At 34.6% G+C, this 17,262-nt stretch overlaps 1 protein-coding gene across 2 annotated transcripts in view; it reads left to right on the top strand.

The window, feature by feature from the left end:
* elovl1a (ELOVL fatty acid elongase 1a) overlaps positions 1-17,262 on the top strand; it is a 51,662-nt gene that overhangs the window by 19,549 nt on the left and 14,851 nt on the right. The window contains exons 1-3 of one of the 2 annotated variants that reach the window (XM_087239281.1): positions 12,917-13,236; positions 15,861-15,952; positions 16,145-16,335. In XM_087239281.1, the coding sequence (XP_087095407.1) occupies positions 15,892-15,952; positions 16,145-16,335 (252 nt within the window). In that variant the 5' untranslated portion in view covers positions 12,917-13,236; positions 15,861-15,891. 2 annotated transcript variants of the gene reach the window in all.

A 17,262-nucleotide genomic window follows, 5' to 3' on the forward strand; every position in this document is an offset into this window, starting at 1 on the left:
TAAGAACCGTACTTCTCATTTAATGGTGACTTTAATAATAGTTTTACTGGTTTTTTTTCTTGCTCACCAGACTGTTCGCTAAAATTGTCCTTATTTGAGCCAGCCTGAATTAAATTTTCTATTGAGAATCTGCTGATGTTTCTGTATTGCCATATGAATGGAGACCCTGTTTCTGAAAGTCTCTCACCAGCAATTTAGAGCTGTTCTAGTAGATGGCACCCATTCAGCTCTAGTCATCAGGTTGAGTCATGAAAAAAAATGTCTATTTAAGCCAAATTCGAAGTGACGTTAATTTAATTTTAAGTCACAAGGGCTGGAAGTGAGAAGCAAAGGTTTGTTTGGTAGAGCAATGAGAGACAGCTGATTCGTTAAACCGAATCACGTTTGACTAATAGTGCTCTCAGACTCGCACAGGTCATCAGTTGTTCGGGTCAGTCTTCAGTTTGAAATTGCTGTAGTTTTTTCCTGGATAACAGTACTGTTCTTCAATACACACATGATTTGATGAAAGTTAAAGCAATTTTTCATATGGTATTAAAGGGATTGTTCACCCGAAGATGATTTTATAATTTTTTTTGTCATCGTATACTCAAAATTCTGTCCTCATTTGCTGATTCTCTTTTTTTTTTCAAACCTGTTTAAGTTTATTTATTCTAAGTTGTTTGCAATCACGTGGTTCTGGTGACATGCCAAATTAAATAAAGAAAATCATTATACAATTTTTTCATATCAGTTGATGTAGATAATAATCAGTTCATCATAAATGTCAACTTTCTCTTTGCTTAGAGGGAGTAAACTCTAGCTCAAGGGTTCAAAGGTGGATTTATTTTTCTCCTGAGTGAACACCAACCAGACAGTTAATCAGGGTTGTCTATTTTTTTGTAACAAAGCTAGTCATAAAATACAAAAACTGTTATTAATGCATTAGAACTGCACAATACAAAAATTCTAGCACTGCAATATGTTTTTGTTTTGTGATATGAACAAAATTTCACCAGATAGCTTAATATTTTTGGAAATAATTTATAATGTTAGATATTTTGGAATGATTCTGCAGTTGGAGTGCATCTCCATAAAATTTAATAAACAATCTATACATTTTTTGGGGTCCTCCGACACGTTTATGTTGGGTTCTGTGCTATTTGCAGTGCATTTCTGTATTTGCATGTGTTGTGAGTATTTACATGCACAACTATCTATAAATACAGTCAAGAGAAACATGCAACAGAAATAAAGAGTAACAGTAACTGAATGATAGCAATAAAAATAATTCAGTAAAATGAATCGTAGTTAAGGTCACGTTACAATCTCTTATACCTGAATGCTTTTAAAACCATTAAACAATCAAAGGCATTAAAACACATAAAAAGGATAAATTGTGACAAACTCAGCATATCCTGCAATGGTACTATTGCTATATATTACTATATTATTATATGCTGAAATTATATATTGTGCAGACCTAGTATGCATATTAGAAGGTTAAAGATTCTGTTTTCATCAATAAAATCATCTCAAAATCATTCACCCAAAAATAAAAATTATTATTAATTACGCACCCTCATGTCATTCCAAACCGATGAGATCCTTATTCATCTTCAGAACACAAGTTGAGATATATTAAATAACATCTGAGTCCTCTCTCATCCTCCATAGTAGGGCAGCTCGATATTAAAAAAACTGATTGCTATATTTTATTTTTCTGCGATAATATTGAAATATCATTATAGTTTGACCAGATGGTTTTAATAGCTCTTTGAACAGTTGTTTTCTAGAAAGTCTTACTCAGATAGTCGTATTCTGAAAGATAAATTAAATAATCACAATGCAAAAAAAGCTTTTCTTACTGTGCGATTTTGCTTAATTTTTATATATAGGTATAGATTTTGTATGCTGGTCGTTTTGTAAAGCACTTTGGTCAACATCTGTTGTTTTTAAATGTGCTCTATAAATAAAGCAAACAAACAAACAAACAAACAAACATTCACCAAAGTCAGCGAGGGCATCCAAATTCACTCTGGTTGCCCTGGCAACAATGCTGTCTGCTTTCACAGCTCCGGCGGCGAGAGCGTCAAAATTCACTACATTGATCTCATATTTAAAGGAGCTATTGGAGCATATCTCGCCAGTAACTTTTTTATATTTATGTTCCTGTGAGAAAATATTGTAAATAATTGGAAAACCGGCGACTGCAATACTAAAACTCTTGGGAACATCTGTGGTCGGAACCAAATTTCACAGGACTAAGTTCTCTGGAATCCTCTCAAGTGGTGGACTTCTACATTCTGATTGCTTACAAACTCATAGCTCATCATTACCATAAAGTTGACTTGATTTCAACTCCCCTCGATGCCCAAACCAGCGTAGACGCACCACGCCGCTCCTCGCTGCTTATTGACGCTGGCTCACATTGAAAATTAATAACTTTTGGCTACTTTGATGCTCTCGTCGCCTTTTGTGTAAATGCACAGTTACTTTGTGCAGTCTCGTTTCTAATTTAAATATCTAAAGATAATGTTTTCACTGTGAAATGTAGATATTTAGACTAGAAACAAGAAAACAATATATCGTATAAATTTGATATAAATACAGTAATGAAATACAATTCTGTTGCTCCTGGTCTACTATAATTCATTATAATGGTCTACTATGACTCGACATTGCATATCTGGCATTGTGACTATTGTGAATGTGCATATTTTAATATCAATGCTAAAACGATATATCGTGTAGAGATACTGTTGCCCTAAAGAAAACTATCCAAAAAAAAAAAAACATGTCTTATTATTATGGATTAATGCAAAGCTTTATGGGGCATTTTGTTGAAGTGCACTGGCCATTTAACCCATTCAAGAAATTCAACCCCATAAGCCTGGGACACACCAAGTCAATGTCAAAGAATTAGTGATGATGAAAACCGGCTGTTTCCTCACAAAATGCTGTGCTTGAACACAATTTTACATGCTGAATCAGGTGAACTTCCACCATTATAAGCCTGACAAGAAGCGACGTGTGGAAGACACCAAATAAACTAGCCTGACAGACGCTCATTTACTGCTCAACATTGCTCAAAGGCAGATTGTTAGCTTGGTGTACAGTATGCTGGCCTTTAGGGTGTAGGTCCAAGCATATTTTTCCTGAGCTGAGCATTTTTTTGTTCGTTTTCCGTTGTTGTCAATGGAAGTGTTCCTTTTTATAAAAGGCAGAAGCATTGTTAGTTGAGCATTTAAAAAAATGGTTGAGCCTACAGAATGTAAACTTTTTAGGGCTGCAACAACGAATTAATTAAAACAATTAAAGTCGATTACTAAAAGCGTTGGCAACAAATTTCATAATCGATTCGTTGTGTCGTGCGATGCGAAGACATTTGATTATTAAAAAAACTAGTTGAGCGCGAAGCAGAGTGAATGCTCTCTGGCTCTCTTGCGCACTGATGCCAGCACAGTTTGGCACCTCATAGACAGGATAGAGCAAAAAATCAAGCAGAGGTAATGTTAGAGAAAAGATACATGGCGAGGAAGGGAGCAACAGCAGGGTAAATCACTACAAAATCCAGTTTTTGTTCAGTTTTGAAGTGAGAAACAAAATGTCCCTGGTGCTTGGTGTTATCCAGGTTGACAAGCATGACGTGAAAAATTTAATTTTGCCAAAGAAAGACGTGTCATATTATCACAATTATGCAGTGTTTTTAACCACCCAATCCTTATTTTGTGTTTTAGACATGTAAGTACACACAAGCACAAGTAAAACAATACATTTAGAGTTTGTGAAACACAAGAAAGTCTATGGAAGTCTAACAATCCATTCTTACTTGTGGCCGCAAGTACATGGCATTGGCCATCTCACGTTATAAATCATGATCATGATCATTTATATTATTCTGACTGACTGATTATTCTTACTGATCATTTATGATCAATCAGAATTATTAGCCCCCCTTTGAATTTTTTCTTCTTTTTTTAAATATTTCCCAAATGATGTTTAACAGAACAAGGAAATTTTTACAGTATGTCTGATAACATTTTTTCTTCTAGAGAAAGTCTTATTTGCTTTGTTTCGGCTAGAATAAAAGCAGTTTAAAATTTTTTAAACACCATTTTAAGGACAAAATTATTAGCCCCTTTAAGCTATATATTTTTTCGATAGTCTATAGAACAAACCCTCATTATACAATAATTTACCTAATTACCCTAACCTTAAACTAATTAACCTAGTTAAGCCTTTAAATGTCACTTTAAGCTGTATAGAAGTGTCTTGAAAAAAATCTAGTTAAATATTATTTACTGTCATCATGGCAAAGATAAAATAAATCAGTTGTTAAAGATGAGATAATAAACTATTATGCTCAGAAATGTGTTGGAAAAAAAACTTTCCTCCATTAAACAGAAAAATAAACAGGGTGGCTAATAATTCAGGGGGGCTATTAATTCTGACTACAACTGTACATGTTTTTGTGGATTGGAAGATCAGGTCGTTAATGACATGATAACAAAGGGATACATCGCTGTCTTATAGTGCTATTGTGGCTGCGGTGTGTCACGTGACAAACATGATGCGTCGCCACGGAAACATTAAGGGAGAACGCTCTAAAATAATAATTATAACAACCTAACAAAACTCACTCCCGGGGCCAGATAGAATCTTTTAAACTCACCAGTGAAAGGGTTAATAACAGAAGTAAAGCAGTGGTATAGTTACTTTGCATTGCAAGACACATTTTAATTCACTCACCTTTTTTGGATCATTTATTTTTCCATCTGCAGTCATGTATAGCTACACTGCAAAAAAAGCTTTTCTTACTTTATTTCATCTCGTTTCCTGTTCAAATATCTAAAAAGTCTTAAATCAAGATTACTAAATGAGTGTGTGTGTAAATCAGAAATGATCAGAAATCAGATTAGAAATGGCCAATTGACCAAACTGCATCTTAATTCAAAGCCAAACAGACCCTGAAGACAGAGTTGCTGTGGCTGGTCTAGATGATGTTGTGTTTTTGTCTGCAGAGAAGTGCGAGTAGTACTGAGAAAGGAAATGGTCAGCATTCAATGTCATCATATGAAGGCTGATCATCTTAGTCACGTTTACCTTGTTTAGCAAGGTTTTGGGTGGAAGTGCATGAGGGAAACGTGTACACATATATGAGGTGTGAAGAATATGGTGATTATAACAGTTAGGAATGTTCCATGAGAGCCTGGGAGTGTGACAGCCGATAATTACAAAAAGCACATCCTGGACAGCCATGTTACTTAATCGATCTTCTGATTACTGTACACACCTGGCTTCAGCTTTTCAGATAATCCGCAAAAATGTTTATTGAGGCACAAATAAGCATGATTTCAAATAATTTCTAAATGATCCTGTAACTCTGAAGACTAGAGTAATAAATAATGCTGAAAATACAGCTCTGGACAGTAATAATAAAGAAAATGGATCAATATTTTAAGGTATTACAGATATGACTGCAGTTTTGATTAAACCCATGCAGCCTGGGTTTCATTGAAATAGCCGTGTGTGGCATATATTATCCTGGTAATATAGATTTAGCATATAGTAATACTATAAATACTGTAGTAATATAGTGATTAGAACTGTAATCTTGGTTAATTATCAGCATGAAATCTAAGATTAACAACACACAGGATGCCTGTCAGAAATCGTCCTCTTAGTAGCTACAGATATGAATCTTGCTGACTCAATCTACATCCTGTCTGCTGATGCTTCGCACGTGGCTGCAAATTTTTAGGAAGTTGCAGTAATTGTATTTTTTGGCCATTTATTGAGCTTGGTTGGTTGATCATTTCTTGTTAGCTCCATGAAAATGTCTCAAGCTCTTGAAAAAAAACCGTTAGGACACTTTTTACAAGCTTTCAACTCGAATCCCACTATTTCTTGGTCTAATTTATAGTCACAGTAAAATAAAAAATGACAGTTCTTATTTTTTGTGGAAAATTGCTTTTCACACACACATCATAATTACAAAATAACAGCGCTTGACTCAGTTTGGAAATGTGATCTGCACAGTAATTGCAAAGTTTCAACTTAAAGGTGCAGTAGGTGATTGTCATCAGAAATGTTTTTTGTTGTGCTGGTTGAAAGTCTCTTCACGTTGCAATAGTACTGATTAAAGTAAATGATCTAAATGTAATCATATGTATTAATATTATGAATGAGGCATAAAACAAAAAAATGGTCATACAATTAAATATTGTCCAACTGACAAATAACTCAATTGACAGGTATCTCAAACTGTCAACAAATTTTAAATTTAATTTGTGCGCATCCTCTTTAAGCAGATAGATACATCACTCGCGCGCACATGTGAAGCACGCAACTACCACTGACAGAAGACATCATCCAATTGAAAGTGAAAAGTCACTCGTTGTCTTGGTAACGTAAGTGTAATGTATAAGGATGACACCATGTTTCTGTTTTAGCACTGCTTTTTTCTGATCTACTTTTTATTTAGTTTAATAACAAAACATAAATAAATACCTCTTTTCTGCCTAACAAGCTTTACTGAGGAGAAGTTTGATTTATATTCACACATTTGTTCCATTTTGAACAGTGACAGTCTGTGACAGTTTTGGGGAAATATACACCCGCTGGCCTGTCAACAACTATGCTTAATTAAGTGCGTGTCTCTATAGAGTTTTCTAACTGGTGAATGACATGATCTAGTTTATATCTAATCAGTGCGTTTTCACGAGTTCATGACTTAAGGAGGTGTGGCTTTGGATGGCAGTGGAGGGATGTAAAATTTCTAAGCTATTATGCTAATTCTAGCATTCAGGCAGATCACCTACTGCACTGAAATATGGAAGTTGTCTAATGCTGTTTCATACATTCAGAGTTACTTAAAGGTGCTGTTTGCACCAGACAAAACAGGACAGAAAGTTTAATACACCCATTCAGAAGCACAGAATAGTGCACTTACTGCACTCCAACGAAACGGTAAGGTTTACAAACTAATTAATACACAGTAAACCTCTTTAACATTATTAAATGCACATCCTTAATCACTGAAATGTATTGAATATGTGAAGTCACAGTTCTAAAGTTTGATTTCAAATGGTTTGTTTTATTTTTTTTGATCCGAGCTGAACTATCTGCAGCTATTATTAGTTATTGGCTATAAATGTCACATCAAATGGGATTTAAACTCACAATATTAGCATTTAACACTAAATAAAGCACCCTGAGGGGATCATAGGGCTGGACGATAATTCAATATCAATATATATCGCGATAGATTTTCTTTCAATAATGGTGATACGACTTTTAAACCCATTTCCAGTATTTCAATATACAAGATCTTATACCTTGTATCATGTCACTGAATGACTTTCCGTGCTCAGAATGAGCGTGACGTACATCACAGACAAGCTTCCACTGCCAGCGCTCAGAAGTTGCTTAAGCGGCTCAGTCGCAGAAAGCTACAAAATGCTACAAAATGAGAGCCCTGAATACAGATATGGGGGAACAAGCTTCCACAAGTAAGAATGCAGTCGAATTAGTTGATGAGAGAGGAAAGACGAATGCAGTGGTGTGGAAGTTGTTCGGCTTTTTAAGTTCCGATAAACTTATAGTTTCGGTGCTCTGCAAAATGTGCGAACTAGCTGCAGGAACACATCTTAAATCTGTTCCGCCTGATAGAACATATTGAGAGTTAGAAGCAATGCCAGAAGATGAGGCATCATAAAGTCAACCTGTCGCCTCACCATCCACCTTCCCGACACCAAACACAGATGGCTAGGGGCGCAGTGTAGGATTTAAATAAATTTTCTCTTATCAACATGTGAATATACACCTATAAATTACTCGCATATAAACCTATACTATGTGTTCAAAACATGTATGAAACTTGCGCATATTTAACATTAAACTTGATGCATGCATACACCCACATACACACACACAGACATATAAACTTGATCCTCGCACAAACGCCCAAATTAACACACACACACACACAAACTCCCTGCATGCTGGTATAGCACTCGAGCAAACTTACAAAATAAAATTCACAAACATAATTATCAGGAATCTGGTTATTGCAAAGCTGATGAAATAGAAAGAATGTGATTAATAGAGGTATTAAACATGTTAAATAATGAAAATGTGTTGTGTATATATATATATATATATATATATATATATATATATATATATATATATATATATATATATATATATATATATATATATATATATATATATATATATATATAATATTCGTCTATACAAATAGACTATATAAAATATATAAGAACTATTTTATGTTAAACCTTTTCATTTAATTAGTTAATACACAAATATAAATAGACAGATAGAACCCTTAAAGGACATTCAAGATCAAAACTATGAATATACTCAACTCTTTTCCATTTGCAAATATTAATGTAGCCTATAGTCTTTTTGATTTTTTTTTTATTCTTATAATTATTTTTCTTTTTCTGTTTAGTTTTTTTTTTTACGATGTGGATTTTGATATTATTTTGATTGTTAAATATTCAGCATATACGAAAAAAAAAAACTGATATAAGTTTCTGTCCACCTTGTCATGTTGGTCAAGCTAACCCCCATGAACTAATATCTGTTTCTAAAGGCTAAATTCAAATAAAAAGAGAACATAACTTTTTTGTACTTTTTTATTTAAAGAAAAGTTCTAAGAGCCTGGAGGAATTGTAGACTTTGCAAATTCAGTTTGCAGATATTTGTAGGTACAGACGTCTATTGTGTGCATTCTTGGCCGTTCTTTCATGTCTTTTTAATATTGTCCATATCGAATTATATCGTATTGCCTGAATTTAAGAAGAATATTGTGATATAATTTTTTGCCATATTGTCCAGCCCTATGGGATCATTGCTAGTTTTCTGTTATTCAGCTGCAAGAAATAAAAGCTGTTTCTAAAATATAAATTTAAGGACAAAAGCTCCTTCTAACATAAAAAAAATATTTCTTCTATTGGGTGCCGTTGGTTTCATTTAGAAAACGTTTTAAATCAGCTTTTAATCAGCCTTCAGGATTGACATTCAGGCACACTGCTGTTGATGTCATCAATCTGGCAACCTGTGCTTGCATTTGTTTTGAACCAGTTGTACAATACCGGATTTAAACTGTTAAAGAGTTGGACTTTCATGCTCAGGCATAAGTCAAGTTTCAAACACTAATTTGGATATATGTATTTGAATAGAAGTAACTATTAATTATTTATTATATTATTAAATTATTATTTAAGTAATTTAAGTAAACGTTATTTCATTAAAAGCACTGATTCTGAAGCACTTAACCGCAGCAATGAAGGTGCACATTTGAGCAGAAAAAAGTAATGACTTTAGTTTAATTGACAGTTGAGGAACTTTCTTTGATTTTTAAATGCAAAGATGGCAAAAAACTGCAAAAATGCCTGTCCCTTTGCAGTAATTATTTTTAATATTGTTATGTATACAAATATTGATTATATGATATTACAAATATTGATGATATGATATTACATCACATAAATATATTACACATACTACACATATCTTTGTCCTCAATCACATATTTTTTTCTTGAAGACACAAGACTAGCTTGTAGCAAGTCAACTTTAATCCTGTAATTTTAACCACGACTAGCTTGCTAACTAAATAGCTATCATGTTTTTGTTCCGTAATGTTCTCAGCAAGTCAACTCAGTGGGTCACCAGAAATATTATGTCTATTTATGTTTTAATTCACTCGAGTGGAGAAAGTTCTGGAAAGTTCTCTAAACATTCTGATAGGTGTAAATGGCTGTTTATCTGTCATTTCTCATCACTTCCATGGGAAGTCCACAAAACCGTTCATAACCTTATCAGGACATGTGGAATTTACCATAATGGAAATTACCTGCTAAGCAACAGAGAGCATTTACACACAGTCATAAAGAATGATGATAAGATAACCTGGTGTACATTATGTATTTCTAGATGGGAAACGTGATTGATTACTTTCTTTTTTCTTTTTTTTTTATTCTTTTTTGGGTTGTGGCTCAGCACTCAGTGTGTCGGCTATCAATCTGCTTTTGTGTCTTGAGCGTATAGACTCCCACTCGTGTGAGGATTTTTGTCATTCTTCACCTCCTCCCGGACTGCGTCAGTTTGACGGATCCCACACCCTGTCCTCGACGTCTGAGAAACGGGTCAGACCAGTGCTACGGGAATGCAGTGAAACTCAATGCTCTGTCCCACATGGTGCTTAGAGATGGAGAGCACGCTCATTTATGCGTATACACATCTGGCACTGCTGCTGTCAGGATTTAAGCTAGCTGTTGGGATTTTTGCTTTATTGTGGTTATTGTTAACCGAAACTATTAAAAATCATTTAAAATATACAACCGTTGGTCAAAATAATTAAATTAGAATTACTTCAAATTTTTTTCTTAGAAGTAACTCTTTAAATTAAAGATTAATTTATGGACGAAAAACATAGATTATTATTAGAATGGTAGATTTTATTATTACTAGAACAATCTTGATTCATTTTGTTTTATGATAATGTTATTCTTTTGTAAAATGTACTGTTAGAACAGTAGAAATCATTTGTTTTGCATTATTGAAAATAGTACTTGTATTAATATTATATAATAAATATGATATGATATAATATAAAATATTATATTGTAATATATCTATAAAAATTGCATTCTATTTCAAAATATTCATAAATATTACAATACATATCAATTATATACAGAAATTAATATAATAATATTATAATAATTTTAAATAAAACAAAGTACTGATATGACACTAATCTGCTTTACACCTATGCTGCAGCAAATATAGAGCATTAAATATACACGCATGTGTACACATACAGGGGCTGGACAATGAAACTTAAAACACCTGGTTTAAGACCAGAATAATTTACTAGTATGGTGTAGGGCAGGCATGTCCAAACTCGGTCTTGGAGGGCCGGTGTCCTGCTGAGTTTAGCTCCAACTTGCTTCAAAACCCCTGCAGGAAGTTTCTAGTATATCTACCAAGAAAGAGCTTGATTAGCTGGTTCAGGTGTGATTGGGTTGGAGCTAAACTCTCCAGGACACCGGCCCTCCAGGACCGAGTTTGGACAATTGCGGAACTGTGGCTAGGTCACTACCTGATGCTGATGGAGGAAAACGTTTCCTGAAATGTTCCTCCAAAACACACGAAAGAAGCTTAATAGTATTTAACTCTGTTGACTGTGCAGGCCATTGGGAAATGTTCAGCTTCACTTTCATGTTCAACAAACCACTCTGTCACCAGCCTTGTTGTATTGGTGCATTATCATCCGCATACATGGCACTGCCTTCTAAAACATGGTCCTCCAAAATGGTTCAGTGGTCCTTGGTCATGACGCATCAATCTAGCAACAGTATTGTTCGGGAATGCCATGAAATTGCAGAACAAACGATCGCTGGTCCACCCCCATGCTTCATTCTGGGCATGCAACAAGTCTTGGTGGTATGATTCTTTGGGGCTTTTTTTACACCATAACTCTTCCATATGTGGCAAAGACAGTAAAGGTGGACATCTGAGAACAATACATGTTTCACATTGTTCACAGCCCAAGATTTTTACTGCTGGCACCATTGAAACCGACATTTGGCTATGGCAGAAGTAACCTAAGGTTTGACTATTGCAGCCCGGCCCTGTACATTGACCCTGTGGAGTTCCCAACAAACAGTTTTGAAGAAAACGGGAGAGTTGAGGTGCACATTTAATTCAGCAGTGAGTTGGGCAGCTGTGGTTTTGTGTTTTTTAATATAACCTGAAATAGAAGCTGGTTTGATGTAGTGTGTGCTTCTTTGTGTAATCTTGACATTACCCTGGATACTGTGGCTTTTGATACATCACAAAGACTTGCTGTCTTGGTTGAAGATGCGCCACCGAGATGCATACCAACAATTTGTCTTCTAAATTCTGATATGTCACCCATAATGTTGTGTGCATTGCAATATTTTAAGCAAAAATGTGCTACTACTCTGCACATTCCACCAGTAAGAACGAAGTGTGAGGGTTTAATTAGCAGTCAATGAAAATTCGCCTCCAGGATGGTCTAATTTAACCTTGAAACTTTCAACATTAATTGGCCATTGTTTAAATTGTATTGTCCAACACCTGTATATATTCTGTTCATTAATTCCTTCATTTTCCTTTGGCTTAGTCTCTTTATTCATCAGGGGTCACCACAGTGGAATGAACCGTCAAGTTATCCTGCTAATGTTTTACATAGCAAATGCCCTTCCGGCTACAAGCAGTAGTAGTAGTGGGACACATTTATACACACTCATACACACATTTGGTTTATTTAATTCATCTATAGCACATGTCTTTGGACTGTGGGGGAAAATGCAAACATGGGGAAAACATGCAAACTCCACACAGAAATGCCAACTGACCCAGCCAAAACTAGAACCAGCAACTGGCTCTTACTATGAGGTGGCAGTGCTAACTTTTATTATTTATTTATTTAATATTAAATAATAATATTGAAATAGTTAAAAACTGCTTTTACTCCAGCTAAACTAAAATAAACATTATTTTTTTCATTATAAAATATATAGGAAATACTGTTAAATTGTCCTTGCTCTATTTGAACATCACTTGAACAATATGGTATATAATATATTTATATAAATATGTATACACACAAAAACCAATACCCACAGAGAAACTTAACATAAAGTAATTGTGAAGAACAGTCTCTCTTATTGGATAGGCCCATATTTGTGACCCAAGGGAAACAAAAGACGTTTCATTGTTGAACAGTCCCTCGCCTACTTCCACTGCATAATAAAAACCTCACCAGCATCAGAGCCAATCACTGAACATCCTCACTGTGGAGAGCCAATGGTTGAGTTTCAGTGGGTGGGGCCTGTCCGATGAATGCAGGTTGCGATCCCGAAACCAGCGGGTGTTGTCTCTTTAGAATGAGCTACTGCTCAGGTTTATATTGGGCGGGAGTGACTCTGAGCACGGCCTGTCACTGCACTGGCAGAACTCCCACTGGAATACATTCCTGCTCATTCTGACACGGCTGAACACTGTAGTGCCACTGAGAGAGAGACACGGCACACTGGGAAGAGCAAAAGTTCAGAGAGTGTTTCCCTGGGTCCAACATCTGTTTATTTGCCCCTGTGGGGCACTTCTAGTTTACTTTTGTTTTTATATATATATTTATTTATTTATTTATTTTTCTCTGGTGTGACTTGAGCAACAGAAAGACAAACAGGTAAGCTCAAAGAACACTTTTGACTGTGAATTGGGATGCTGTAAAATAGTTTGCCTGTCTGTTTTCGGCTTGTGTGACTGAGAAATGCTATGAGACACATGTTGAGTTCATACCCTGTCTTCACGTCTGCCGGGATTTCGTTGGTTTAGCACCGCAGCTGTTTGTGATTGTTTGTCTTAGTTGTAGGATTGACTGTTTGTGATTCAGTTTTGTAATGTTGTCATTAGCAGTTTCTGTCTAGTGGGTTAATCTGATTCAGGTACAGGATAGAAATCTGCTTTTCTCCACCTCACCAGTTGGACTGGCTCTGCTCTATTGACTTAAATTAGTCATTCATTGGTGTTCAGGTAGTAGAGATGACATCAGCTCCATCATTACTGTGTGGATTATCTCACAGTGTTTTATTTTTATGCTTGCTTGGTTTTTTACATCATATGGGATGGACTCAGAGTTTATAAGATACTAATGAGTTTATGGGTTTTGTGAAGACTAAATAATTAGCACTTATAATATTCTTAAAATAAAGATTTTAAAAATAAAACGGTATTGCTTCTGTTTTCTGAAAGGTTTTTTACCCACTAAACTGCCTGCTCTACCAATGGTTGTACATATTTTGACTGCTTTGAAAAAATGGCTGTTAATATCATGTAAATAATGATTGTTTTAAATAATGCTTTAAACACAGCATTGTCAGTTTGCAAAAAATCTAACAAACATAGTCCTATTGCACTACTACACTTGTTTTTGGTTTTATTGTTTAAAAAAAAAAATATTCCATGAGAATTTGATGTATTTTATGATCTACTTTAAAAATAAAGATGATTTAGGCTTCAAAAATGTCTTTTATTATGTTTCTAAATAAATTGATCTTACACTTCATATTTTCAGATTTTTCATATTATGTATAAATTCCAGTACTTTTACCATAAACCGACATAACCATTGGGTAGAGGTTCAAATTTTAGAAATGATGGGATGTGTTAAAAATGCATCGAGTGTGTTAACTAATGATATTATGAGTTTAAAAATTCTATCCAATTTTTTTTTCCTTGGTGGGGCAGTTAAAGGGTTAAGAAACCCAAATGGTTCTTCTCTGGCACTGCTGTAAAATCCTTTTTTTTTTTTTTATTAATGAGTGTTTTCCAACAATGACACCATTTATTAAATAACCTTTCAGTAAACAGTTATTAGAATAATAAGAGTTTAAAATTAAAGAAGAACTTTCCCCAAAAATAAGGACCTTTTGTGGAAGGAACGAGCCCATGGATTCTTTACAGTTTCTTCATGGCCCTATTAATATCAATAAATAATCTTTACACTCACAAAAATAAATGTTCCACAAGTAAGAGTTTGCAGTGATGTCTCAGAAGAAGAATTTTGTGTGTATTTATTAAGAGTTATTAAAATAACTTTTTTAATTTTCAAAATCGCACAACATTGACAAACAAAGCAATAACGATGGTGTTGAATCCTCTGGTTTTACCTGAGAATCAGTTCATTGTCCTGTTTTATCTTTTCCAACAGTTTTGCATAGGCAGTTTACAAAAGGAGTATGACTGGAAACTTGATGTTGCTGTTTAATGTTGAATTCTTGCTTGATGATGTTTGTATATGAATGCAGATTTCATAACTTCACTATTACCAATAAACTGGTCTCTTATGTAAAGTTAAAGGGTTTAAAACAAAATCATGTATTTTTTCAGTAATATAGAAGCCACACATTAAAATATCTTTCAGTGTAATTTAAATACCAAACAATTGGCAGGCAAATTTTTAATAATTTCGTATGGTGGCGTATTAATAGACTTTATTAAAGGGTTACAGTGCTGAATACCTTTGAATATTACACTTCTTTCAGCATGCCAAGAAACTAAATACTTCTTTTTTTAATTTAATATTTTATATATTTATTTCAATTTAATGGTCAAATTTAAAAAGTATGGACGATCACATTGGAAGATTTGATTTTGACATTTTCGTTTCCTTGTATCAAACAATAAAATACACAATTTGCTTGAATGTCTCTTACTGTATTTAAAGTCATTAAATGTGTCATATGGACCCCGAAATGTTATTTCTCATCTCTGACCCCAAACAAACATTAGACGTCTGATAGACGTGCTATCATGTCTGTATTGCAGTGTAATAGATGTCGTTTAGACGTGTCTTGTGCAGTGGGAAATATTATTAATATTATTTCATTTGGTAAAAACCACTATTGAAGGCAAAACTTGATCAGGTACAAGACTGTTTTACCCTACATATTCATATTATGATTAAAAAATGAATTATGTACCGAGTACACATGTATTGTCAAAAACCCAGGGAAGAAATGCTACAAAAACTTCAGATGGTACATTCTGTGCCTTATTTTCCAATAATGGTACCAACCCACTGACAGATTTTGTATCTCTTTAGGAGCATAATAGTAATAGTTTGTCTTTGATAACATCTGAGGTGCAGCTTTATATGGTGTTCGCTTGGCCAGCTGTTTCCTGTTTGCTTTTGCTGTGCTTTCATTGTTGACTCAGTCTGTACTGTCCCGATAATGCCATGTTCTCTGACCAGCCGGATCTTTGTCTTCTGCTTTTGTTTAAACACATTTGACTTCTTATGTCCTCCAGGTTATTGACTGGCTGAAGAAACAACGACAAGATGTTTCAAGAGGTGCTTTCAAACATCTTGAGGTTCCACGACTATCTCTTGAAAAGAACTGGTAAGCAATTGCTAAATAAACACCAAACAAGTAAACTTAAGTAAGCATCAATCCGACTTATTGGACATGTTATGCACTTAAATATTGAAGCATTAATTAGGTGGTCTTGTGTTTTACACAGGTAATGACTGTAGAAAGATGTGATATTGTCTTGTATGGTGTAACTGATCAGATAATGTGTTATTCGCTCAGATGCCAGAGTGCGGGATTATCCGTTGATGCAGAGTCCCATTCTTATGACGTTCATCTTGCTGGGATACGTCTTCTCCGTTTTGTATGTGGGACCTCGATACATGGCCAGTCGGAAACCTTTCCGCCTCAACACAGCCATGATTGCCTATAACTTCTTTATGGTGGCCTTCAATGCTTACACTGTTTATGAGGTAGGATATAGTTATGTTTGTTTGAATGTATGTTTGGGAGAGTAACTACGCTTATTTTTACTACATATACACTCACCGGCCACTTTATTAGGTATGTCTTGGTTTGAGCTCACTTTTAGCTCTCGAACTTAAAGGGATAGTTCAACCAAAAATGAAAATTCTGTCCTTATCAGTGGTGTAAATTAACAAATTACAAATACTCAAACTATTGTAATTAAGTAGTTTTTCTCAGAAATTGATTATGAATTGATTAATAAATTACTAAGTAGTTTTGAAAATGTGTACTTTTACTTTCTTGAGCACATTTTTAGTGTGGTGTTGGTACTTTTACTCCACTAATTTCCTTCATCCTGCAGTCACAACTTTATTGTTCCCGTCTATGGGGATTAGAAAAATGAGTCTATCAATTACCGTCCAATCATATCGCAAATAGAAAATAAATTACATCATACTGAACTAATCTAAAACATGCAGCAAACTGTTTGGAAACATTAAATGTGTGCAAGAAGATACTTTGCATGCAATGACCCAGAGACTGTTTAGACTGATTGTTACTGACGAGAAGATAACAGATGTTCACTTTATGATGACCGAAATAGCCTTTAAGAATCACTAAATGCACTACAGAATGTTACGTTTTTACACACACACGCAAAAATGACATGTAAATGCATCAGCCTTTCCCAGCGTAATTACTACTCTGGAGTACTTTAAAGAGGCTCCTTTTAACTCATAGTCTGAGTAATATTTACGACAGATACTTTTACTCGCACTACATTTTTGGGCAAGTGTACTTTTCACTTGAGTTAGATTTTTCAATACTCTTTCCGCCACTGGTTATCATTTACATCAAAACCTATAAGCAGTGTTGGGCAAGCTACTTAAAAAATGTAGAGAGCTAAGCTATTCGCTATTCTTCTTAAAATG

This window comes from Danio rerio, chromosome 2, assembly GCF_052040795.2.
Source record: "Danio rerio strain M-AB ecotype USA chromosome 2, GRCz13ab, whole genome shotgun sequence".
Classification (NCBI taxonomy): domain Eukaryota; kingdom Metazoa; phylum Chordata; class Actinopteri; order Cypriniformes; family Danionidae; genus Danio; species Danio rerio.